The following is a 26,497-nucleotide window of genomic DNA, read 5'->3' as shown; positions in this document are numbered from 1 at the left end:
ACCGGTCGATCTACGTCCCAACCGTCACCTATGGCCACGAGCTGTGGGTAGTGACCGAAAGAACGAGATCGCGGATACAAGCGGCAGAAATGAGCTTCCTCCGAAGGGTGGCTGGCCTCTCCCTTAGAGATAGGGTGAGAAGTTCGGCCATCCGGGAGGGGCTCAGAGTAGAGCAGCTGCTGCTCCACATTGAAAGGAGCCAGCTGAGGTGGTTCGGGCATCTGACCAGGATGCCCCCTGGGCGCCTCCTGGGTGAGGTGTTCCAGGCATGTCCCACTGGGAGGAGGCCAGGACACGCTGGAGAGATTATATCTCTCGGCTGGCCTGGGAACGCCTTGGTGTTCCCCCGGATAAGCTGGAGGAGGTGGCTGGGGAGAGGGAGGTCTGGGCCTCTTTGCTTAGGCTGCTGCCCCCGCGACCCGGCCTCGGATTTAGCGGATGAAGATGGATGAATGGATGGATATTTTCTATTGAATCTTTTGTAAAGCAAATGCCCTGGGGCGCACTGACAGAGGCGAGGCTGCCGGACACTGGCGCCACCAGGCCCTCTGACCTTGTAAACCTTCCGATTACATGACAAACTGCCAACTCTTGAGCCATGATCGCCCCACCCATGTTTCATTGGGCTAAACAGGAAGAGAGGCCTAAACTTGTGTGTGTCCACTGATTTGGGGTATATTGTGATTTTTATCCGCTACGGTTGCAAATTATACTTTCAGGCATTTTGGAAACATTTATTTTTCCATGAATATGTGTTTTGTAACTGATTTATCTTACTGGGTATTTAAATATTGCCAGTTTTGCAAACAACCGACACAATACTTTATCAGTCCAATGATTTATTTTAGGCTGACAACATTATAAGCTTCAAAACAAATCTAAAGAGTCGGAATCATTGGACTATAGAGATAAAAAAAAAAAAAACATTCAGTTAGTTTATTTCCTATTACAGGATTTTACAAACATGCAAGTGTAGTGAAAGTTAAAACATCAGAGTCTGGCAACAGCTTGCTGCTTTTACACTGTGACTGTCACAACTGAATCCATGACACAGACAAGTTCTGGTAGGTGAAGCCTCACGCCTGCATTCTTTTTAATGACACTTATTAATGGCAGTAAAACATTCACCAAGGTTGTTTGGCTCAAACACACACATATGTGTGTTTGACTCAAACACACACTCAAACACACACATATGTGTGCTTGAGTCTGGGGTGGTTTTGGCTCAGGTGGTAGCGCAGATCAGCTACTGATTGGAAGGTTGGTGGTTTGATCCTTGGCTTCCCCGGTCTGCATGCCCCATATCCTTGGGCAAGATACGAACCCCAAGTTGCATCTCCGATGAGTTCATCGGAGTGTGAGTGGGGTGAATGAGGCATGTTGTATACAGTGTTTTGAGTACTCTGGGAGAGTAGAAAAGTGCTATATAAGAATCAGTCCATCTACCATTCACTATGTCCTGACAACCCTAATAGATGAATGTTGGTTGTCAGGAAATATTGTTGTCCATGGTCTCAGCCCCACTTTACAACTGTGATATTGTTAACTGGAGCTGCTTATGCTGGAGGGTGGGGCCTGGGTGCAGTACAAGCATTAAAAAATAAAAAAGAATTAAATAAAAAAGAAGCTATCTTTCCAGCAGCTGGTGTGTACTGACCTCAGGACACTTACATTTCATTTCATGGTTCTCTTTGTTGTGTAGTGGGAGCTCAGTTGGATGTGTAGCAGTTCTCTGGGGCCTGGGGTCCCATCGTAGTCTCGCACTGGGGCCATCAACATCTGCCAGGTGTAACTTTTTAGATTGATGTATAACAGTGGACAAATTCCAGCAATAAAGCTGCCGCTACTAACCATGTGGATATTTAAAATTAAATAACTTATTGTTGTTAAATAGTAATGAGATATAATATCCAAAAAGTTGGGTAATTGCTCTTTTGCTGAGTTCAATATAGCCTGTCTTCTTTCAGTCCTATTTGTTTTTGTTTGTTTGTTTTTTTACTTACTTCGACAGCTGACAGATAAGAGTCTTCACTCCACATTGGCCACTTTTGGTAGCTAAAACAACGGAAGCGGCACATAAGGACGCTGTCAACAACTTTATTTAGCTGCGTATATACGAATGTAAACCGCATTATTGGCTGGAGCAGCCAGCCAGTCACCGGTCACTTACTGACTCATACTGCATAACAGCACAGAAAGAATTGTTACGTATTTATTTTAATTTCAATGCAGGTTAGATTTTTTTGGTGTGCAGCGCAGATTTTCTGTTCGCAGAGACCAGCACTGCGCAATTGCGCACACTTAGAGGTTAGAGGGGACATTGTTGCAGTTATGCTCATAGTGTCTTTTACAATACACATGGACTCTGACTTAAAAATTAGTGCCTAAAATAAAAACAGGGACTCTGGTCATCATTTCATTGATCATTTTGTGTATTATGATTATGTTCTGGAACTTAAATGTGCATGTTTTTCACAGCACATGGTGAGTGTTTTAATGTTCTGTAATCCATTCTTTCACTGTTTAAGTTTACACTGAACACACAGAAATGGAAATATTAAAAAATGGAAAATAATATGATGCCTTTGATCCATTTAACGTTTTCCCTGGCACAATGGAGGTGGTCTTGAAGCATGCTGGTAATACTGCCTGGGCAAGCAAGAGGTTAAAGATGTCTGTATAGACCCCCTGCTCAGCAAGTGCTCGAAGCACACATTCAGGAATGTCGTCAGGGCCAGCACCTTTGCGAGTGTTGATTCTGCTCAGTGCATTATGGACATCTGTGATGGTAAGAGTGAGTTTTTTCACAGTTTTTTGGGGGTAGTGTTTTCAGGAAGTCAGTGGTGGTCAACCTGCCTGAAGCCTTTCAGCCATGACAGCACATCAGTGGTTAAAGCAGAGAGATGCAATCAGTCAAACAGCATTCGTACCACCTCCAGCTCACTTCCTCTCAGCTGAACTGTGGTCAGCTACAGGAAGATGCAAGTTGTTTCCACGAATCAACAACATGATCAACACAACCAATGTCTAAGATAAAAATTAAATAAATCATTGATGATGATCATTATTGAGATAAGAATAGTTTGCCCTGTAATGACAAAGACATAATCCTGTCAGTAAAGGCACCATGTGGGCGATCTATAAATATCTTTTTTTTTTTGTTATTTACATGTTTTTGGTGGGGATTTGTGTGTGTGTGGTTTCCTGACTGACTTCAGCCACTCACAATGTTTGTTTGTTTGTTTTTTAAAGTCAGTGAAGGGATCTGCTCCCCTTTATGTCAACTAAATTTGTTGGGGCCCATGTCTACAGTCACTTAACAGTCAGTTTGACCATTTTAAAGCTTTTTTTCTCTTGTATTTGTTGCAGTCAGACAAAGAAACTTTGCTTCCGCTAAAAACCACAACACTTACATCCTGTCACAGAGCAGAGGATTACGGTTTGACTTTAACTGACCGTGAACTGGTTAAAGTGTTGACCTGATATCACAGAGAGTAGGATGAAGAACACATCTCTGCTGTGGCTGCTCAGTAAGTACACTGAAATGATTATCTATGAATATCTGTCATTTCTTCAGGAACATGCATTCAGGTTGGATTAGAATAGGACGGCAGTAGATGAGTTTTTATCAAGGACACCAAAAAAAGGAAGAGGGTCAACAGGGAATCAGAATATTTCATAATAAATTAATACAGTGCAGAAAATTGACATGGATACACTGATTTACAGTTTTGTGTACATCCGTCATACAGATGCATGACATTTAGTGTAGCTTAATGTGGTTTTTGTTCAACAGCAATTTTAAAAAAAATTCTAAAAGAAGCTACTTTCATAAATATCAGAAGGTATAAAGGTACAAAGATTTCTCTATCCAAAAAGTAAAATTCCTCTGTTTGAATTTCTCAGTTTTTTGTGTATTTGTATCTTGGTTCTGTATTTTGCACTGTTGACATTTAGCTTGTTATTATTTCTTATGGTTCATTGGTCTTTATATCAGTTTACCTGATACTAGTTCCTTTTGCTGTTATTTCAGTTCTTCTGTCCTGATGCTCATTTATTCTGTGTGTCGTGGGTTTGTGGCTTTATTTTTGGTTTTAAGATAGATGTTATGTTTGTGCTCCATAGTCTTTGTTCATGATGTTAGTTTTGCTTTTCTGGTGCTTCTTAATTTCTTGTTATGCTTCTAGTTCCTTGACATTTTATGACGAGCCTTTTGTGTTCTTATTCTGTTCATTCAGTCTTGCCTCCATGTTTGTCTTCTCTCTCTATGTTAAATTCACATATGTGAGCTTATCTAGAGAGTATTTTAAATTCAGGGAATTTAAAATAGAAAGTAGCTCGTCCACAGAAGGACTGGTAGCTCCCCTTACGATAAGGGTTCAGATCGCGCGAACAGGTGTGAATGTGAATGTGTGTGTTTAGTTAGTTTGTTTGTTTGCTTGTTTTAATCAATTTTAAATCATGCTTTTTATTTGTTTTTGTTTCTAATGTCTCTGTAAAGCACTTTGAATCACCTTGTTGTTGAATTGTGCTATACAAATAAATTTGCCTTGCCTTGCCTTATCATCTGTTACTTGCTGTTGTATTTTATTTCATTTTGGTTGACTTTTGTCTCTTAAGTCTCTAGTTAATTCACCCTGTTCTTGTTATTCCTGATTTATTCCCACCTTTATACTCTCCCCTTGTCTGCCATCGTGCCTGCAATGCAGTGTGCTCCTGTTTTTTGTGTCTTTCCCTAGATTCCTAGTTTTGTACTCCTGGCTCCAGCACTGCCTTGTTTTGTTTTTTGTATTTTGAACAATTTCAGCATTAAAGCTGTTTTGAGTTTGTTTCCCTTGTTGTGAGTCCAGCATATGTGTCCAACCAACTGTTTTAATGAAAAACCGACTTAATATGTACTACTCGGTAAGTTTATCTATAATAATATAACAACATATGGTACTTAAATCTTTAAAATATCTGGTGTGCAGTGCAATGTTTTAATCCAAGATACAGCTGAGCTGAAGTTGAAAGGTGCAAAACAAAGAAATGCTTAAACATAGTATAAAGTATGTAGAATTTCCATTAACCACTCGAGTAAATGTACTGCTTTACACCGTGTCCCTGCTGATATTAACAGATTATCAGCACTATAGTCCAGCACACATGCCTCTGTGTAGGACACGAAAGAGAAAACTGTTTCATCCTTTCTACGCTTATCAGTATCAACTCAGACTGTGTTCTTCACAGTCTGGTGGATTTGTTTTTACTCCTGTTTAGTTAAATGTCAAACTCAAATTAAACTAAGTGTCATTTCTCTTTAGTTCTGATCTCACTGCTGAGCTGCACAACAAACCAAGGTCAGTAACCTTCTTCTGTCACAGTTTAAACCTGACATGAACTGAACCTCACTAAGTGCCTCGTCCTTTTTTGAGCTTTCTTGTAGCATGACATGACAATCATGCAGAAACAGATCACTTCAGCCTGCTAAATACTTACGGTAACCCTCATAGGTATAAAGGAAGTAGAGTCACATCATTTATTTTATGTGATAGAAATTACTAAATATTCTCTTCACAGCTCGTCTGACTGTGAGTCCCAGCAGTTCTCAGTTTTTTATTAGAGCCTTTGTGTCTCTGAGCTGTGAGGAGGACGACAGCTCTGCTGGATAGACTCTGAGGAGAAACACAAGCAAACAACAGAGGACTCAGTGTGGAGATGGGTGGGGAGAAGCAGCTGGTTCTTCATGTAACATCAGTTACATTTACACATCACACAGTGGAGTTTACTGGTGTGAGTCCAGAGAGGGTCCCATCAGTAACATGGTTAACCTGACAGTCACTGGTAAGCTGAGTGTGTGGAGTTAGTGTTGATGAAGCTGTGTGTAAATGGATGAAATGCTGTAGTTTGTCTCTGTGTTGAGGTGGATCAGTGATCCTGCAGAGTCCTGTCCTCCCTGTGATGGAGGGAGATGACGTCACTCTGCTCAGTAAAACAAAGACCACTCCCTCCAACCTCCCAGCTGCTTTCTATAAAGATGGCTCCCTCATCAGGAAGCAGCCTACAGGTCACATGACCATCCAGCATGTTTCCAGGTCTGATGAAGGCCTCTACAAGTGTGACATCAGCGGTCATGGAGAGTCTCCATCCAGCTGGATCACTGTCACAGGTGAGGAGCTTCACTCTGATTTCACCTCTTATTTTGTCCATATATTCACTGACCAGAACTCTCTGCAGGGAGACCTACAACCACAACCTTGCCCACCACCTCTACAAATATGTACCCTACCTCTGCTTTGTCCCCTTCCTCCACCACCCTCCCTCTAGTGATCAGGCTGGTCTGTCACCTGGTGGTGATCTGTCCATACTTCATCTCCACTCTCGTCTTGGTGTCTTTATATCAACACAGAGCCAAAGGTAAGACTCTGAGTATCCTTGATTATTTATCAAACTCAATTGCTTTTGCCTCAAAAATATCTGATGACCTCATGTTACAGGAAATGACCCCACCGTCATCTTGGCAACAGCAGCCAATGCTGAGCAGAGAATGTCTGAGGACTATGATGATATTGCGGCGGTGACCTCTGAGCATCAGTTCTGAGCTCCATCAAATTGTGGTTATTAGGTCACTGTGACTGAATTTTATGTGACATCACAATGCGAGTCTTTGTTTGTCTGAGCTTTATGAATAAATTTTGATTGTTCTGTCAGCTTTTTTTTACATGTCAGTATAACAGAAAGAGCTTGTTGACATCCTGATGTTGCTGTGGCACATTTTTATATTATAGGTTTTATGTTAGCACCAGGCAGGCTTGATCAACAACAACACAAGTACATGTCAGCAGTTAACATGACGCCCGTATCTTTATACTGTGGTAGTAAATGCACATAACCTGTGTTGTTTTCCACAGACTCATGTACATCACAGCCTGCAGACTCTCGTTTGACACTTCTCTGTGTAACTGAAACTTTGAATGTGTCTCTATTTTAGCCATTTGTGGTGTGTTTGCTCTCAGCTTTTTCTGTAGCACCACCACTTACACCTAACTTCCTCTTGACCTGAAGCACCTTCCAAAGCTGTGACCTAGACTCCCCTGGGACCCTAAAACATTTATATTTTAGTAAATCAAAATACAAAGCAGAAGTGTTCTGTGGGAGAAAATGCCTTATTGATGTCATAGGTCTGACGTGAGTGATCTGATTGATTTGATGGCACAGTAGGTTCATAATAACTCAGATAAGCACTTGTTACAATCAAAGTATGCAGGATAGCATCTATGACAACGTTTACACTACAACAATGTTATAAAATCATGGATCCTTCCTTTTATCAGCAGTTCAGGTTGATGATGGTCATGGTGTAGAGGTGTGGGCCATATTTTCTTGGCACACTTTGTACCCTAACTCTGGCAAAAATGTCAACCCCAGAGTTTTGCAGTCTGAGTATAAGATGAGTATAATTTTCTTTGAGATGGCGTCCATCATATTTTACACAAATTTGCATAGTTTCGTGACTTTGTGGTGGCTCACAGTCTGTTTTGCATGAGCTCAAAGTGTGGTCATAAATATTTTGTAAAAAACTGAGTGTAAAACTCTACCTAACGCACCCCTCCAACAGCCAAACCCATCTGTTCTTGGACTGGATTGTTAAATTTCTGATTGACATGACATTGACCAATCAGCTGAAAGGAAGAAAAATCAAGTCAAAATTTGTACGTCTAAGTTGAAAGCCACACGCAGCCAGGAAACCTGAGCGCAGATGTTTTACATGCAGGTTTTTGCTTTGTATCTGTAACCAGACCTTAAGCAAAAAATGTGTAACTTGAGTAAATATTTTTTACAAACACACAAATTCTCATCTATAGACGCACAAACATTGAATTTTCACATATTTTGTTTTAGGAGGTTACAAAACAAAAATATGCATTTGATTTACAAGTACAAAATATTTATGACCCATTTTGAGCCCATAGTTTCTTTTTTTTTCTGTGTAGTGTTTGCAGGAAGACTGCTGCAGGTCAACCTGCATGAAGCGTTTCCTGTTTTCTGGCTAAAACAAAGACTTTAGAAATGTGTTTCTCCCACATTGATGGCAAGATCCTGTCACAGTTTTGGTCTTTGTCGCAGTGTCTCAGTTTTTCTAACAGCAAGTCTGTGGTTAAAGCAGACTGATTACTGATGCAGTCACTCATCAGTAATCAAACCACCTCCAGCTCACTTCCTCTGTGCTGAACCACAGTCAGGTAGAAAAAAAAATGTGTCAAAAATGTGCAACACAAGAAAATACTAAGACAAAACTTAATCAAAGTAACTAATAAGTACTGTTGAAATTCTCTTATATTAAAACAGAAAGGTTTGCTATCAAATAGTGAACATAAAGAACTGCCAATGAAGGCATCTTACAGGTACTGACATGTTTTCATGTATTTAATTTCGTGTGCGGTCTCCCAACTGACTTCAGCCACTCACCCACAATGTGTTTTGGTTTGTTTTTGTTGTCTGGCAACAATTTCTTCCTAATACCTAATGGCAGTCAGGTTATCTACCTTTTAGAGATCTGTTTTTTCGCTCCACTGACTCACCACCAAATCTGTTACGTTGAGCATAAATTAGCTGTAATAAATCCTAAAGTTTGAAAACTTTACCTGCTTAACAAAATGCAATGGACCTTCAACAGACAAAGTCAAAAACATGGTGCATTGCAAAAGAGGTGTTTAGTCTACAAGTGTTTAATGTCTTCTTGCTGTAGAAACATATCTACTAACATTACTCCCACTTCTTTCTCTAACATTACTTTAAAAAAAAAACAAGGCAGGCACCTGATTAGTGGAAAAGAAGCAAGAAGCAATACTGAGCACATAGTTTCTTACAGGAGCCTATTCTCTGTTATTGAAAGAATTATTGAAAAAAAATATTCAATTAATTGTGAAAGACAAAAATTACACAGAGGTCCAAATTATTATTTTTTAACCAACCTACAAATATGTTTATGTCTGCTGTGCATTTGGACAGTTTAACTCACTGGTGATATTGCCTACTTAGATAACGAGTGAAATCTGAGTCTGTGTATTGAGGTGAAAAATGTACACGTAATAATGAGAAACAATGTCATGGTCCTGGGCCATGTTGGCCCAGTATTCTTAGTTGTCGTGTGTTTTGTATTTTGTTCTTTATTCATGCCTTGGTTCCTAGGTTGTTCTGTTAAGATGTTCCTTATTTGATTACTCCCTGTGTGTATCTGTGAGCCCTCGTTTCCCCTCCTTGTGTTTTATTCCATGTTTTCCCCAGCCCTTGTGTCTGTGCTCTCCCCGTGCTCTCTCGCCTCCTGTCTGAACCTCTGTGTACTTCCTGTTTTACTTTGACAGTCTCTCGTCAGTATGCGTCATGTTGTGTTCACTCCTGCCCTGTCTCGTTACGATTATCTGTGTCAGCTGTGTTCCCCGTGTGCTCCCACTTCCCTCGTTAACCCTCTGAGTATTTATGTCCGCGTCTCCCTCAGTTCAGGGTTGTGTTCTCCGTCATGACTGTGTGCCCCTTCGTGTGTTTCCTCGTGAGTCCTCCTTTATGACTTCCCAGTTTAGTTTCATATTATTTTGTATCGCCTTAACTTCCCTCAGCAATAAAACTGTGTTTTGAGTTCATTCCTGCCTCCGTGAGCTTGTGTTTGGGTCCTCATCGTGCCTGCACACAGCCTAATCATGACAAACTCTGTAAGTTCACAATGACCACATGTAGTTCATCTATTCCCAGGATACAGTGCTGCACCCCGTGACTTAGTTTAATGCAACTTCAGTATCAATGAAACCCCAATGCATTCTTCATGTGGCAACAAACATTGCTTTTTTTAAATAGCACCACTGTCAGGACTGTAAGTCAAGGTAAGAACTATTACTGAAGACCACTTAAACAAATCTACTAGAACAGCTGGCTGCTTGGAAAAAATTAGAAAGACACAAACATGAGCTTTAGACTTTTGCATCCTGTTGTTCTCTTCAGGAAAATAGAGCAAATGATGGCAAACTGAATTCCAGGAATGAGTTGTCCCCCCACTGACTTATCTCTGAGTGACTGAATGCTGCCACTCAGAGTTGACAAAGTGTACAAGCTTGGCATGACATAGTTCGTGTTGCACTTTGTTTTGGTACATAGCACTGAAGTCAAAGGTTTCACCCAGGGAGAATGTACAGCAAAGAAATGCACAGTAGTGTTCAGTGTTCTTGATCCACCCCTCACTTGTCACTTCTTCATCTTTTCCTACCAAGAAGCCAGACATTCTTCTCTATGTTTTCAAGTAGTGTTGATAAGTAGTTCCACCGGGTTTCTGGAGGTCTTTCAAAGTGTTTCTTTGGATATCGTCTGATTTATTTTATTAATTTTCCATATCATCCTTCTACTTGATCATATTCTTAATTTCTTTTTTTTCCTTTTCTGTTAAAGATTATATTATATATCCTCCTGAGAACCAGCCTACACTTGTATTTATTAAATTTGTTTTTCAAGCCTGACACTTCTTTACTCCTCCACTGGTCATTTTTTCTCAAAGTTCTTAAGGAAATCCTGCACACTATGCTGTGATAGTCTTCAGCTCTTTAGGAATCAACTTGTGCACCTTCCTGCCAAACTGTATGAAACAGTCTTCTGAAAATAGCTGGATACATGGATGGGACTGGAACAAAGTGAAAACCCTGCTAATGTCCAAAGAAAAAACTGAAAAACCTTTAGAAAGCCTATAAATGTCACTCAAGAGCACTTTAAAAGTTACAAAAATGCTGTTTTGGAAGATGACAATTATGAAGTGAGAGGAGGCTCAAGAGTTTTGCACAGCACTGTATGACTGTACATGTTGTTGCTTGGCATCAAAACTACACGAGTTACAAGGAGTGGAACATCAGGCTCTGATTTGACTTATTTGTTTGCAGTGCAGCTGTTAACAGAACGACAACTACCAGTTTGTAATAATTTTATGATTTGGCAGATTCTCCCTTTACATTGGCTTTATGCTGGCAAAGAGCTCCTGAGCAGCCACGATTGGCAAACTGCAGTTCTTGGTTAGTTCACACTGCAGTTCGACGTTTAACTTTATTTGCAATAGTGACACCAAAGCTGTAGGACTCATGAACCTCATAAAGAGGCACAAACTGGCACAGTGTTATAGCACAGTGTCTGTTGTGCCACAGCCAGGCTGACAGATGGTTTGTCAGCCTGGCTTTATTAAACTTAAAGCCTTTGCTTTAAGTTTAATAAATACCACACATATATATTACACATACAGCAGGTGAAAAGCAGGGTTTATGCACACAGCGCTACTGCTCACTTTAGCACGAGTAAAAGGAATGCACCCCTGCTCCAGGAATGAGCTCTGTCGTCGCTGACTTATCACTGAAGCATCTTCAGAGCGACAGAATGCTGCCGCTCAGGTCGTCACAGTGCTCGGCAGGTTAAACTTTTCATAATACGGGTAAGGGTTGGAAATCTGCCAAATCCCACTTTAACTGTGATTACACCGACATCAGGCAAGACTCACAGTACTGTGAGTTATAGACGTTTCCCAGCTAACTCTGTTGCTACCATTTCAGGCAGTGGTGCAATTAATTATGCTCTCTGATTGGAGCAGTCAAGGCCTCGTTTTTACATAATGAATCATCAGTGGGAGGTTCCCATCAGGCAGCTCAACTGTGAACTACACCTCCACCCATCCTATCCTGGGCATGAACAAAGGTGAGGACTCACATAAACAGAGCTGTCCTCAGAGACAAATCTGTCCAGCTGCACCAGGATCGCCTTCTGAACAGCAGCCTTCATCAGAGCCAAGGTAAGATGAGCCGCAATCTACTCCTCAGCACGCCGGCACCTGTACTTTATTTATTCTAATTCAGTTTTAACATGAATCTCTTTTCAATATTGTCTTTTAATTTGACACTTTTATATGTGAAATATGTGAAAAGCGTTATTTAAATAAACTTTACCTACTTACTTACATCCACATTGCAAAGTTCTACTTGAAACACATCAGGACTGTAAACAAGCTGCACAAGAAAAACAATAAAAACACAGAGATCCAAAGGCAGCTCTGTGGTGTCATCTGGAGAAATAACAGGAAGTGACTTTTTAAAAACACTTTTAAATAATGAAAATACTTTACTGAACTCCATCCCTCTGTGTAAAAGTATATTTTAATGATTGCCTGAAATTAATCTGTGACTTTTAACAGAGTCAGTAAAGGTATATGTAGATCTTACAAAAACATACAGCCAGTTTAGCATTTTAGTTCAGATAATAATGGTTCTTTTATGCATTGTTGCCATAATGTTAACGTAGTTAACCATGTGATGTGATGATAATGATGTAAAGTCAGGTGAATGTAAAATATAATGTTATTAAATGTACAACCTTCAAATGCAACTTATTCAAAATGTTATTTTGTAATGTTCCTGCAAAAGGAGCCTCGGGCTGCTTACATCTTTATGTTAGTTTTCATAATTTGTTTATAATTGCTTAATTTAAACAAATTATAATTTTTCATAATTGCTTAATCCCAGTTTTGTTTGTAAGGAAGGATGGCATTAAAAATTATTGTTTGCTCTGCAAAGACTGAAACTCCAGGAGATTTGCACTAAGTGACCCATTTAAAAAATGCAACTTTTTTTTTATCCATGTTGTTTTAGGCAGAATCAAGAAGTGACTTCTTTACCCACAACATAAGTGTGTTTATCACAGACACACAGCTGGTTATATTTGAGGTAAACTCCAAACTCTACATCCCAGAAATGAAACATGCCTGGTATTTATTGAAAAAAATCTAGTGACTGTGTGACAGACTATTTATAGTAAATATGCTGGGCGAGGAACACTTTAAACTTTTGGATTTGATTATTAAATAAAAACAAAAATAGCAAACTGAGTTCTCTTCCAGTCTAGAGAAATGTGTGAAATATAAGTGTGAGGAATCAGATTTTAGAGATGAATTACAATCACTACACTTTCTTTGTTCAAACACTGAGTCTGTTCGCATGTTATGATTTTTTTTAATAATGTGCACTGTTCAGAATGTGTCTTTAACTTTCTGTTTAGTGGTTTCGATCTTTGTTGTCTTATAGTTCCCTATCCGCTAGATGGCTCCCTACAAGATGCTCCACCCCCTGCTCTTCCTGTCTGCTCTCATTGCACTTTCAGGTAAACACATGCACCAGTCGTTTTGAATGTGTCCTTACAGAGAAAAGAGGAAAAGCGAATCAGGAGGGTTGGATTATGATTTAACTTTCCATTGAGTTACATGACTTTGTCTATATCCTTGTTTACTTTTTTCCCCAGAGTTATTCAGTCTCATTTTTTCTTAATAATCTACTCTCAGTATGTCATGATGACAAACTGTAATCAAAATGAAATAAATGAATTGATCATTGCTATAAGATGCTTCCAAAGCTTGACTGGAGTACACCTGTGGACCAAAACTGATTAGACATGATGTGGAAAAGCATACAACTCTTTATAGAAGGCTTCACACCTGATTATCCACATCAGAGCAAAAATAAGGCCATAAAGTCAAAGGAACTCTATGCAGAGGTCAGAGATGAGGTTTTACAATGCAAAGCTGTGTGCAAGGCTGCAGAAAATGTTCTGCTCTACTGACGGTTCCCAAGAGTGTAGTGAGCTCCATAATTGTCAAATGGAAGAGGTTCGGCACAAATAGGACCCTTGTGAGAACTATTCAGCTGCCCAAACTGAGCAGTTGACATAGACTGGCTTTAGTGAGAACGCTGACCAAGAACCCGATGACCACTCTGAAATCCAAAGATGCTGTGTGGAGAGGGGAACAAGAACCCACTGTGACTACAGCCCTCCAGCTGTTCTTCAAACAAGAAAAAAGCTTTTGTAAAACAAGAGTAATTTTTTTTTCTCTTTATTTTCATAAAATATATTATATACATTTTGAATATATTTTGATTTACATATTTTAGGGTTATGTTTAGCAAAACCAGATTTTTGTTAATCAAATACTGCTGTTCCAGTAACACAGTTATGTCAAAGGTGTATTTATGTTAATGAGGTGGGATTTAATAAATTACATCATTGTCCCTTTAAAGTCCTTATAAACTGTTTATTTTGACCTTGTGAACCACATATTTGCCCAAATTCAAAATGTCCAGTTGGTGTGTTTTAGATTTTATTGACTTCCACACACAGTGTAAGAGGTCTGAAGTGACCCATTTTTCCCCCCATACTTTTTAGAACAGCGCAGCCATACATTCAGGAGTCCAGGACCTGTGGAAAGACTACTCCATCTAGACCAACGATTAGCAGGGTTTGAGAAAAGGGCAAAGCATACCACCCATACCAGTATGTGTATGTGTGTATGTATGTGCGTGTGTGTGTGTGTGTGTGGCAGGCAATCTTTTGTAAAGTTTCCTTTTTTCCATCGTTTAATGATTTTGATAGTCTGCTAATTTGATAATGTCCTGATTTAATCTTTGCTACAGAGCTTGCAGCACTTTTCTCTGACGATGCTCGAGGTAAGAAGTTGTTTTCTTTCTCTTTTATAATATATAAACTATCCGCACTCTAAGTTACAATTAAAGTTACATTTTCTCTGTATTTATATTGTACATATGTAACAGTTAATTCTATGTACCTTCACTGTAAGATGAGTTCCTTGTCTCAAATTGCGGTTGATGAAGAGTATTTTTAACACTGGCTAAAGTGTCCTATTATCACGAAGACACCAAAAGCCTCTGGAAAGACCTCTTCCTGTCAGATAAAAACTACTATTGGGCAGAGGAAATATGAAAAGAAAGAAAAAGATGAAAGAAACCTAGTACAAAATAAAGACTTTAAATTTAAGTTGTCTCAAAAACGGTAAGACAACAACACATGCATAAATAGTGACCCAGCTAGCTGTCTTGCATTTATTCTTATGTTATGAAGACCAAAGTTTTTTTTGTTTTGTTTTTTATCTCCTAAATGGATATTTTTATGTAAACAGTTCATATTCAGTTTATTGAGGTCCTAGACTCATGATAAAACAGCCACTGTTATATGTGGTGCTAGGCAAAGCTAACAAACTCAGAGTTATACATACATACCCCTAACATCCGAATTTGGACAATTTCAATTCAAGTTATTATTTTAGCAGAATAAGTTGAACATTGTGTTTTATGCTGCTTTTTCACACTGTTTTGTTTTTGTGGTGAAAATAAAATAACTGAAACAACAGCTTTTAAAATAAATCTCTCTCTTTCTGCTTTTCTCTAAATACTACTGGAAAAGTTAAGTACCCTTTTGACACACCCACTGCCACACTGAGACCAATGAGGTATGAGATACCACTAGGGGGCAACGTGACACTGAGCTGCTTTGTGGACGGCTCTGACAACTGGACCATTTTGTGGTACAGAGCTGCCACATATGGCTCTAAAGACGAGCCTATGACAGAATATGAAGGGAAGAAAGCTATTAATGTGTCACAAGGAGGTATCTACCACTGCAGAGGAAGAAGCGATTCAGGTAGCATCACACACCAAAGTAATGCTGCCATCATTGAAGATACTCGTAAGTTTTCCTATTTATCTCTTAGCCATGGAAGTTAAAGTTATGAGATTATGTGATCTGTCCTTCGTTTTGTCTTCCTCTCAGCGAGACAGATAGAGAGACTTTGTGTGTGTGTGTATATATATATATATATATATATATATATATATATATATATATATATATATATATATCAGGGTATTTACATCACAATATAAAGAGCCTTGAGGCAATTGTTGGCATCATTTGGTGCTATGTAAATAAATTTAATTGGATTGAATTAGATGATGCTTCTGTGTTTCTTTTAATTTCATATTTTATGTGAACAGTTCCTATTACAGCCATTTTGACCCTGAAGCCCAACTGGACTAAGATATACATGGGTGAAACATTCACTGTCAGATGTGACATCCAGGGAGGTGAAGGAACTTACTGGAGCTATGATTGGAGACCAAAAAGGTTTACCACATATTATACAACCAATGAAAGAACATTCTACAATGTTGGTTGGGATGACAATGGAGATTATCAATGCAGAGGCAAAACGGATCTTTCCTTCACACAGTGGAGTAATGTCATTCCAGTAACTGTATCATGTAAGTTGGGCATCTTTCATCCATATAAACTGCTTCATTCAAATTAGTAAAAAAACAAAAAAACCCAAAAAAAAAAAGACATACGATAACTTGTCTGTGCAGATTCTCATTCATCCAGGCCATGGTAACCTAAGGAGCTTGGAAAGAAAAGCAACTCGTCACTTGACTGATTAATTAAATAATGACCCAGTATTTTGAGTTTGTGCTGAACATGTGATTCTTTGCCTTGGAGTTAAGAAATTATTTATGTTCTAGTTCTAGAATGTGTGTTTTTTTTCTGAATTTGGTAGCTATAGCACTGGATTTCTTGTTTTATGTTGGTTCCCTTTTTCATGCCTAGTCTGTCCTTGTCTGATCTGTTCTGTCTTCAGCATCTTTGTGCATATTTCCCTTTTTTTACTCCCTCTCAGTCTGTCACATCTAAATGTCGTGTTTTTCCAGTTGTATCTCAGTGTCTGTTATTGTGTTCTCCAGTGTGTTACTTTATGTGTGCCACACACAGCGTATTGTGACATGGTGTGGTTCAAATGACAACAATAAAATTAGTATTATGTATGACAGTGGTACAGTTTGTAATTCCACTGTCAAGATTTGGTGATATTTATTTACATGTTTTCATCCAGTTATTTAAATGTTTTTGCTCAAAAGGGCAGAGTGAACCTGGCCTGATTTGTGGACCCATCATATACCAATATTATTTAAAAAAATACATAAATAAAAAAGCCTAATCTAAAAATCTTGTTTCAACAGTTAAACTGCATCCTGTCCTCACTCTGTCTCCCTCATGGCTCAGTCCTGGAGCCTCAGTAACTCTGAACTGTGAGGTTGAATATCCTTCTGAAGGATGGAGCTTCTCCTGGTATAAAGCTGTTCCTTATTATAAAATAACAGAGGAGCCCTACACGTATGAGCTGCTACCTGATGGCAGCAAGACTGCTCAGAGTTTGTACATCATTACTGGGCAGACAAGCACAGCAGCATATGTGTGCAGAGCGGAAAGAGGAAGCAACTACTACTACACCTACTACAGCGATCCAAAGTTTGTCTGGTCTGCTGGTCAGTTTCTTTCTGTCTCTCAATACTTGTAATGATGCTTAGTTTTTATGTGTTCTTCCTGTGCTTTCACTTATTGATCCATGTTGTTTTTCAGATGCTTCATCAGCAGCGTCTCTCACAGTCGGCCCTGTAGTGCAAAATTTTGGCTCTGACTTTGTCAAACTGACTTGTAAGGGAAACTCTTCTTCATGGAGAGTGAGGAAGTTCCCAGAGAATGGCCGGCCATATTGTAGCAACTTTTGGCTGTCAGGAGAATCTGTATGCACAATCGACACAACATATTCAGATGACGGAGTGTACTGGTGTGAGTCTATGTTAAAAGAGTTCAGCAATGCAGTCAACATCACTTTACAGGGTTTGTAGAATGGTTTTTTTCCCCTTTTGTGTTATAACGTTTCATGAATATTTCTATCACTATGTATGTTAAGCAATTCTTTCATGGAAAAAGAGGCAGAAATGTAAAGATTATTTTATTTTTGGAATCTCAACTCAGCAGCATAATACTCTTCGTTATTAGTTTTATTTCATTCCATGTTTTATAAATTAATTTACCAACATTTTTCAAGAACATATATATATATATATATATATGATTATGATGTAATTGTACTCCCCATTCAGCTGAGGCTGAATAGCATCTCGCTGAGACACACTTGACAGTTGAAAGGGCTCTATGAGCTAAAAGAAAGGACGATTTTGTTGTTTTTTTTTTATAAGTCACATATCAGATCTTTAGCTATAAGCTATAACACATTTGATCAATCAGTAATTATTATTGCACATGTTTTTTTTCCTCTTTTTTATTTTCTAAAATCCAGCACCAGCTGATCCATTTGAAACAATATCTTCTGTATGTTTTGCAGACTTTTATTCTGGTCCTCTCATGGTGGTCCCTGTTGATCCTGTGAATGAGGGAACTTTTGTTAGTCTTAGTTGCAACTTGAGAAGAAAAAAAATCTTTCCCAATGTGGCTTTTTATCACAATGACAAACTTGTCCAAAATGATTCCCGAGAGGAGCTGAACTTCTTGGCAGTGTCAAAGTCTGATGAAGGTTTCTACAAGTGTCAGTACTCAGGAAAAGAGTCACCATCGCGTTACATGACGGTTAAATGTGAGTAGCATTTGAAAATGTGACTTCTTTTTAAATAATTGTAATCTTTGAGAAGGAACTCACGTGTCATTTGTTGTATTAGCACATATATGAGCATCGAAATAATCTTGTTCTTTTTTGGGAGAATGGTTTTAAAATTGTATTTTGAAAAATGTCTCATATAGTGTCATTTAATACTGTTTAAATGTTTGGTATCACACTAGCTACTGTACCACCTGAAATCTTCAGCCAGAGTGAAAGTAGTGAAAACAGCCCCCTTCATCCTGGTCAGTACTTAAATTTGTTATTATTAAAATTTTAATTTTGATTGAGGCTGCGTTACAAGTCAAATTTTTATGTAAATGGTAAATGGCCTGCATTTGTATAGCGCTTTTCTAGTCCCTAAGGACCCCAAAGCGCTTCATACTACATTCAGTCATTCACCCATTCACACACACATTCACACACTGTGACATGATATGGTGTCAAGAGAGCAACTGTGGTTCTGCTGGAGGAAGTCAGAAGTGACAGAGAAGTTTGTGAGGGTGGAGCAGGACATGTTTGACAATGTGTCAGGGGTGATTTGTGATATTAAGATTTTCATTGGGAGTGACCAGGATAGACAAGAGTAGAAATGAGTACATCAGAGGGACAGCTCAGGTTGACAAGATTGAAGGTGAGACTGAGATGGTTTGGATATGTGCAGAGGACAGTGGGCATAGTGGACAAAGGAAGTTGAAGATGGAGCTGCCCTAGAGGAGGTAAAGCAGACGACCATAGAAGAAGATTCATCAGTGTGTGTATAGCTTTAAAAAAAAAAAAAATCATATGACCGAGCCAAATTGACTGCAATTTCCAAATCACCAAGAGGAGAGGTGCTAGCTTTTTATCCTCCATTAAACAATCCAAGTTGAGAGAAAACATGATTTTCTCCAGTCTGGTATCATCTGGGATCCCAGTAGCCTGAAATGTTTTGGGGGGGTTTTGTTTTGTTTTTTACAATTCAGCACATATCGAGTAACACGCCAACACAGTATTGACACAGTAAGGGGGATAAGGTGCATAAGGTGTCATCTATCCATAACTAGTCGAGTATGTAGAGGGTTGGTGTGACTGTGGAGAATGACAGGGAGGCTGAGATGGAGTCAGATAATGTGTTGTGGTGACCATGTGATAATGTGTTGGCAGCCGGCAGCCAAATGAAGAATATTTTAATTTAAAAAGACTCACAGTATGAAAATATTTTGAATTATGAAAAATTGCATAGTTCTGGATTTATTTATACAATAAAAGTTGTTGTTGTTGTTGTTTATTCAGTCTAATGACTTTAAAATAATTGTTGCTGGATTTATTTATTTTTTTAGGTAGTGCCGCTGTCTATGAATCAGCAAACAAAAATGGAAGACACTGGAAATGGTACAGTACAGACACACACACACACACACACACACACACACATATTATATATATATATATATATATATATATATATATATATATATATATATATATATATATATATATACTACCGACCAATAACCTGCCTCAGTACTACATGGAAGCTCCTGTCAGGCATCATATCGGCTAAGATGAACAGGCACATGGGTCAATACATGAGCGGGACACAGAAAGGAATTGGCAAGAATACCAGAGGCGCAAAACACCAGCTACTGGTAGACAGAACAATCAGCCGAGACTGCAAGACCAGACTGACCAACCTGTGCACTGCCTGGATTGATTACAAGAAGGCCTATGACTCAATGCCCCACAGCTGGATACTGGAATGCCTAGAATTGTACAAGATCAATGGGACCCTAAGAGCCTTCATCAGGAACTCAATGGGGATGTGGCGTACAACACTAGAGGCCAAATCCAAGCCCATAGCACAAGTCACCATCAAGTGCGGGATCTACCAAGGAGATGCTCTGTCCCCACTGCTGTTCTGCATAGGCCTGAACCCCCTCAGTGAGATCATTAACAAGACTGGCTACGGATACCGACTACGGAACGGAGCAGTTGTCAGCCACCTCCTGTACATGGATGACATCAAGCTGTATGCCAAGAGTGAACGAGACATCGATTCACTGATCCACACTACCAGGCTATACAGCAATGACATTGGAATGTCGTTCGGACTGGAGAAGTGTAGTCGGATGGTAACAAAGAGAGGGAAGGTAGTCAGAACTGAGGGGATTGAACTACCAGAAGGCAACATTGCAGACATAGAGGACAGTTACAAGTACTTGGGGATCCCGCAGGCAAATGGGAACCATGAAGAGGCCGCTAGAAAAGCTGCAACCACCAAGTACCTGCAGAGGGTCAGGCAAGTCCTGAGGAGTCAGCTGAATGGTAAGAACAAGATCTGGGCCATCAACACGTACGCCCTGCCCGTGATCAGGTACCCTGCTGGGGTAATAGGCTGGCCAAAGGAGGAGATAGAAGCCACTGACATAAAGACAAGGAAGCTCCTTACCATGCATGGAGGGTTTCACCCCAAATCCAGCACCCTGAGGCTGTACGCTAAGCGGAAGGAAGGGGGCCGGGGACTGGTGAGTGTCAGCACCACAGTCCAGGATGAGACAAGGAACATCCAAGAATACATTGGGAAGATGGCCCCAACTGACCGAGTGCTCAGTGAATACCTCAGGCAGCAGAAACCCAAGAAAGAGGAGGGAGACGAGGAACCATCATGGAAGGACAGGCCCCTGCACGGTATGTACCACCGGCAGATAGAGGAGGTGGCTGATATCCAGAAATCCTACCAGTGGCTGGACAAAGCTGGACTGAAAGACAGCACAGAGGCACTAATCATGGCAGCACAAGAACAAGCTCTGAGCACAAGATCCATAGAGGCTGGGGTCTATCACACCAGGCAAGACCCCAGGTGCAGGCTGTGTAAAGATGCCCCAGAGACAATCCAGCACATAACAGCAGGGTGCAAGATGCTAGCAGGCAAGGCATACATGGAACGCCATAACCAAGTGGCCGGCATAGTGTACAGGAACATCTGTGCCGAGTATAACCTGGAAGTCCCGAGGTCAAAATGGGAGATGCCCCCAAGGGTGGTGGAGAATGACCGAGCTAAGATCCTGTGGGACTTCCAGATACAGACGGACAAAATGGTGGTGGCTAACCAACCGGATATAGTGGTGGTAGACAAACAGAAGAAGATGGCCGTAGTGATCGATGTAGCGGTTCCGAATGACAGCAATATCAGGAAGAAGGAACACGAGAAGCTGGAGAAATACCAAGGGCTCAGAGAAGAGCTCGAGAGGATGTGGAGGGTGAAGGTAACGGTGGTCCCCGTGGTAATCGGAGCACTAGGTGCGGTGACTCCCAAGCTAGGCGAGTGGCTCCAGCAGATCCCAGGAACAACATCGGAGATCTCTGTCCAGAAGAGCGCAGTCCTGGGAACAGCTAAGATACTGCGCAGGACCCTCAAGCTCCCAGGCCTCTGGTAGAGGACCCGAGCTTGAAGGATAAACCGCCCGCAGGGGCGTGCTGGGTGTTTTTTTTTTTTATATATATATATATATATATATATATATATATATATATATATATATATATATATAAGTATTTTTGATTAAAGGATTTCAGGTTTTGGCTCATCATGGCATCATAAAACTTTCTATGTCTTTATGTGGATGTTTTACAGGTCAGTGAGGAGAGCCGTAGCTGCGAAGCAAAAAAGAATCCTTTTGTGAACCCACTGTTGCTCCTCTGCTACACAAATATCAGTGACGCTTCAGATTTTCCAGTTAGTTTGTTTGAAGATAACACATTAAATACCTCATACTCTATACACTATTATCTACAAATATGGCACAAAAAAGGAATTCCAGCTCTAGACTTGCAGATCATGTCTTTATTGGGTCCGTCGGTCGAAGACTAATTCTGTACATCTATACACAACCAAGCCCAACCGTGACCCAACTTGAAGGTCAATATGATGTTCAACATTTGGATTTTAACTGAGTAATCTTTTGGATGTTATGGATGTCTATTACAGGTGCAGGGAATTTACATGATTAATAAATGTATTTTTATTAATTTACAAATATAAACATTAATGTGGTGTTATCAACATGATGCATATGAATGTGGGTTATGTATAAACAAACATGATTAATTACGTGTTAGCCTATATATTTAATAAGTACATGTGGGTAATTGTTTTGGTTATTTAACATTTTCTTGTTTTTCTTTGACTGGTTTGTTTATGTTAATTAATCAAGTTATTTGTTTGTAACCAGGTTGAAATTGTCATTTATTAAAATGTGTTGAAAAGACATCCACAACCACTACATTTGAACAATAATAGCTCGTAAACGTAAAGATCCTAGCAATAACAACACTAGATGTTCAGCAGATGTCGAAAAAAAGACATTGCCTGGTGTTACAAAACAACCCTTCCATGGGCCAAAATTGGACCTCCAAAAATGACTTATGAAAGATGTCATTCAGACATCACTCAGTGTGATGGCCCATGAAGTAAGAAAAAACTGAAATAGATGATCTTAAGTGACTTCAGCTTTTTAACTCCAAATAATCTCTGAATAGATTGTGAAAAATTCTATTACACAATCTGAATGAAAAATCACCTGTAGATGTTATAACAATCTTGGGAACTATAGGCCAATCTCTAAGCTTCCATTCCTGTCCAAAATACTGGAGAGGATCGTTCTTTCACAACTCCGGCCGTATTTGGATGTGAATGCCATTTATGATAAATTTCAGTCTGCTTACAAACCCTGTTATAGTACTAAAACGGCCTTGCTCAGAGTCCTCAATGATCTCCTTCTGAATACTGACTCTGGACACTCTTCATTCTTGGTCCTACTAGATCTATCCTCGGCCTTTGATATGGTAGATCATAACATCCTATTAGTGAGGCTTGAACACATAGTTGGCATTGGAGGTGCCACCCTAGATTAGTTTAAGTCATACCTTTCTAATAGGTCCTTCTCGATCAATTTTGGCCCTTATTTCTCCTCTGCTGCACCTAACCCTGCAGCGTGCCTCAAGGATCTGTCCTTGGCCCCCTGCTCTTCTCACTGTATATGCTCCCCTTAGGCGCAATCTTTGAGAAGTATAACATTGCACATCATTGTTATGCCGACGACACACAGATGTATTTCAAATTAAGTGATTAAGGTTTGAGAAAAGGGCAAAGCATACAACCCATACCAGTATGTGTGTGTGTGTGTGTGTGTGTATAGCAATCTTTTTTTTTTAATTTTCTTTTTTCCCATCGTTTAATGATTTTGATTGTCTGCTAATGTGATAATGTCTTGATTTAACAATTGTTATAGAGCTTGCAGCACTTTTCTCTGACAATGCTCAAAGTAAGATATATATATATATATATATATATATATATATATATATATATATATATATATATATATCTTACCTTGAGCATTGTCATAGATATATACATATCTATTTATACATATGTAACAATTAATCTCTGTACCTGCACTGTAAGATGAGTTGCTTGTCTCAAATTGTGGCTGCATGACGATATTTCTAACACTGTCTAAAGTGTGCTATCATGACAATGACACCAAAAGCCTCTGGAAAGACCTCTTCTTGTCAGATAAAAACTAATATTGGGTGCAGAGTAAATATGAGAACAAATAAAAAGAAGAAAAAAACCTATTACAAAATAAAGACTATAAATTTAAGTTGCTTACATAATTTTTTATGCATTTTATACGGTTTGTCTGTGACCCAGCTAGCTGTCTTGCATTTATTCTCACGTTATGAAGACCAAAGATTATTTTTTATCTCCTAAATAGATATTTTCATGTAAACAGTTCATATTCAGTTTATTGAGGTCCTAGACTCAGCTGGACTCACGATAAAACAGCAGCTGTTATATGTGGTATTAGGCAAAGCTAACAAACTCAGAGTTATACATACATACATCTAACATCCGAATTTGGACAATTTCAATTCAAGTTATTATTTTAGCAGAATAAGTTGAACATTGTGTTTTATGCTGCTTTTTCACACTGTTTTGTTTTTGTGGTGAAAATAAAATAACTGAAACAACAGCTTTTAAAATAAATCTCTCTCTTTCTGCTTTTCTCTAAATACTACTGGAAAAGCGAAGTACCCTTTTGACACACCCACTGCCACACTGAGACCAATGAGGTATGAGATACCACTAGGGGGCAACGTGACACTGAGCTGCTTTGTGGACGGCTCTGACAACTGGACCATTTTGTGGTACAGAGCTGCCACATATGGCTCTAAAGATGAGCCTATGACAGAATATGAAGGGAAGAAAGCTATTAATGTGTCACAAGGAGGTATCTACCACTGCAGAGGAAGAAGCGATTCAGGTAGCATCACACACTAAAGTAATGCTGCCATCATTGAAGATACTCGTAAGTTCTCCTGTTTATCCCTTAGTTATGGAAGTTAAAGTTATGTGATCTGTCCTTTTTTTCCCTTTCTCTCAGTAATATTGCATTAGCAAAGTATGGCATGAATAAGAGGATGTTTATACAGCCACAAACAGATAGAGAGAGTGTGCTGTTTACATCTTTTACTGGTTTTACGTAGTTCTTTTGTAATTTGAAAGATATACATTTAAGTAGTTTACATGACCCTTTTTTAACTGTGTCTGTAAATATATGTTACTGCTCAGAATTCCAAACAATTCATATCAATGAATCAGCTGGCTGTTTTAACATTGTTACTATTACCTTACAAATAGCAGATTTCTTATACTTTAAACCCTAAGTTTCTTTTCAGTACTGTAGCCAGGCTGACAAAACATGAGAAGTTTGTTGACCAAGCATAACTTTAACATTAACTAGTAATGACTTTATGAATGTCTTCACAAACAGAATTGTAACCATTAGATTATTTTATATAACCACCTAAAAGACATCACTATCTACAGCTGCCATTGATATTTATTTTAAATCTTTCCCCCCAAATTATCTATCAAGTTAACTTTAATAATTCCTTCAAAACATCAATGTGTATCTGAGACTCCATTCCTACAACACTGTTTAAAAAAGTCAAACCATTGCTTAATACTCCAGTCTTAAATATTAACAACCCATCTATCAAATTGGGCTACATATCACTGGCCTTCAAGCTGGAAGAAATTAAACCACCAGTTAAAAAACCATCACTTGGCCCAGCTTGCTTAGCTAATTATAATTATAAAAACGATCTGTCAACGCAAGGGCGTAGATTCGGTTTTGGCATTGGTGGGGACGGGTGTTTCAGCCACCGAACCCTGCCCTGTTTCTTTTTTTTTCCTTTTTGTCTTTGCTTCTTGATAAAAAAGGAGAAATATACTTGCCTACATATGCTATTCTACCTGCTATTAAACCATTTAAAATTACAATTCATAGTTTTATATGTGAATTATATAATGTTAAATTACTATTAAACAAATCACTAAGTATTTTAGACTTTAGTTTACTTCAGCCATATTCCATATAAATCAGGTATCATACAAAAATAAAAACAGCTTCAAATACAGTCAAGACAATAGAAGAATATGACTTTAAGGACTTAAATGTGGGATGGAGCGATTTCGCAGCTGATCACACACAAACCCACACATGTGCAATAAGACTAAGTGCAATACTCTTTTCTGAGTATTTTTGTAAGTTGTATTTTTACTCAGTTGTATATAACATTTGTATTCTATTTTTATCCTAATGTATATTTTATTCTACTATTTTATTCTATTCTATTCTGTACAGTTGTGTACAGTATATTATTCTTATTGTATTCAAATTTTTGCTATATAACTTTGCACTGACCACTTTCTGCTGTGACAAAACAAATTTCCCACGTGTGGGACTAATAAAGGTTATCTTATCTTATCTTAACAAGATTACTTCAGTTATAGTACACCAACTTCTCTTATGCATTAGCACTAAGGGAACACTAAATGAACTGGTGGTTTTTGTCCATAAAACTACTCATCTAAGATGACCACAAAATTATTATGTGCTTGATATGCCTGACCTTTGGCCCTGGATTTCCCCCTCTGACTGCACTAGGACATAGGCTGGGCGAGTCCTCTCACCCACCTCAGCTCCAGAACCCTGCATTATCTACTGCGTGAGATTCATCGGATCAGGGATCAAGACGTTGTTTGTCAGAGAGCTGAAATCAGCTTCCTGTGAAGGAGTTTGGTGGGCCTACCGATCAAAAGCACACAAAGTCTCTTCTGGGTCAAATTAGTTTTGTAGCTATTGAGATCAGCTT

General features: G+C 39.0%; 2 protein-coding genes across 3 annotated transcripts; both read left to right on the top strand.

Moving 5' to 3' along the window:
* Positions 1-3,493: 3,493 nt before the first annotated feature.
* LOC105940468 (uncharacterized) lies at positions 3,494-6,650 on the top strand. The gene is given in 6 exon segments (XM_076881127.1): positions 3,494-3,530; positions 5,304-5,339; positions 5,560-5,823; positions 5,903-6,148; positions 6,307-6,396; positions 6,477-6,650. Coding segments are annotated over 6 exon segments (771 nt in total). The 5' UTR covers positions 3,494-3,499; the 3' UTR covers positions 6,581-6,650.
* Positions 6,651-11,704: 5,054 nt separating this feature from the next.
* LOC101484233 (sialoadhesin) lies at positions 11,705-24,323 on the top strand. Of its 2 annotated transcripts, XM_076881074.1 has the most exons (13): positions 11,705-11,791; positions 12,645-12,719; positions 13,077-13,152; positions 14,209-14,316; positions 14,457-14,489; positions 15,244-15,525; positions 15,834-16,100; positions 16,851-17,156; positions 17,251-17,511; positions 18,020-18,268; positions 18,472-18,534; positions 19,612-19,663; positions 21,906-24,323. In XM_076881074.1, exons 3-13 carry the CDS (start codon positions 13,092-13,094, stop codon positions 21,952-21,954), a joined length of 1,731 nt encoding a protein of 576 aa, XP_076737189.1. In that variant the 5' UTR covers positions 11,705-11,791; positions 12,645-12,719; positions 13,077-13,091; the 3' UTR covers positions 21,955-24,323. The 2 variants fall into 2 exon arrangements, with proteins under 2 accessions (XP_076737189.1, XP_024655387.2); XM_024799619.2 differs by lacking the exon at positions 14,209-14,316.
* Positions 24,324-26,497: the final 2,174 nt, after the last annotated feature.

Source organism: Maylandia zebra, unplaced genomic scaffold, assembly GCF_041146795.1.
Source record: "Maylandia zebra isolate NMK-2024a unplaced genomic scaffold, Mzebra_GT3a scaffold02, whole genome shotgun sequence".
In the NCBI taxonomy this organism is placed as follows: Eukaryota; Metazoa; Chordata; class Actinopteri; order Cichliformes; family Cichlidae; genus Maylandia; species Maylandia zebra.
The sequence above is the reverse complement of the archived record's forward strand: the minus strand, read 5'-3'. Positions and strand labels throughout refer to the sequence as shown.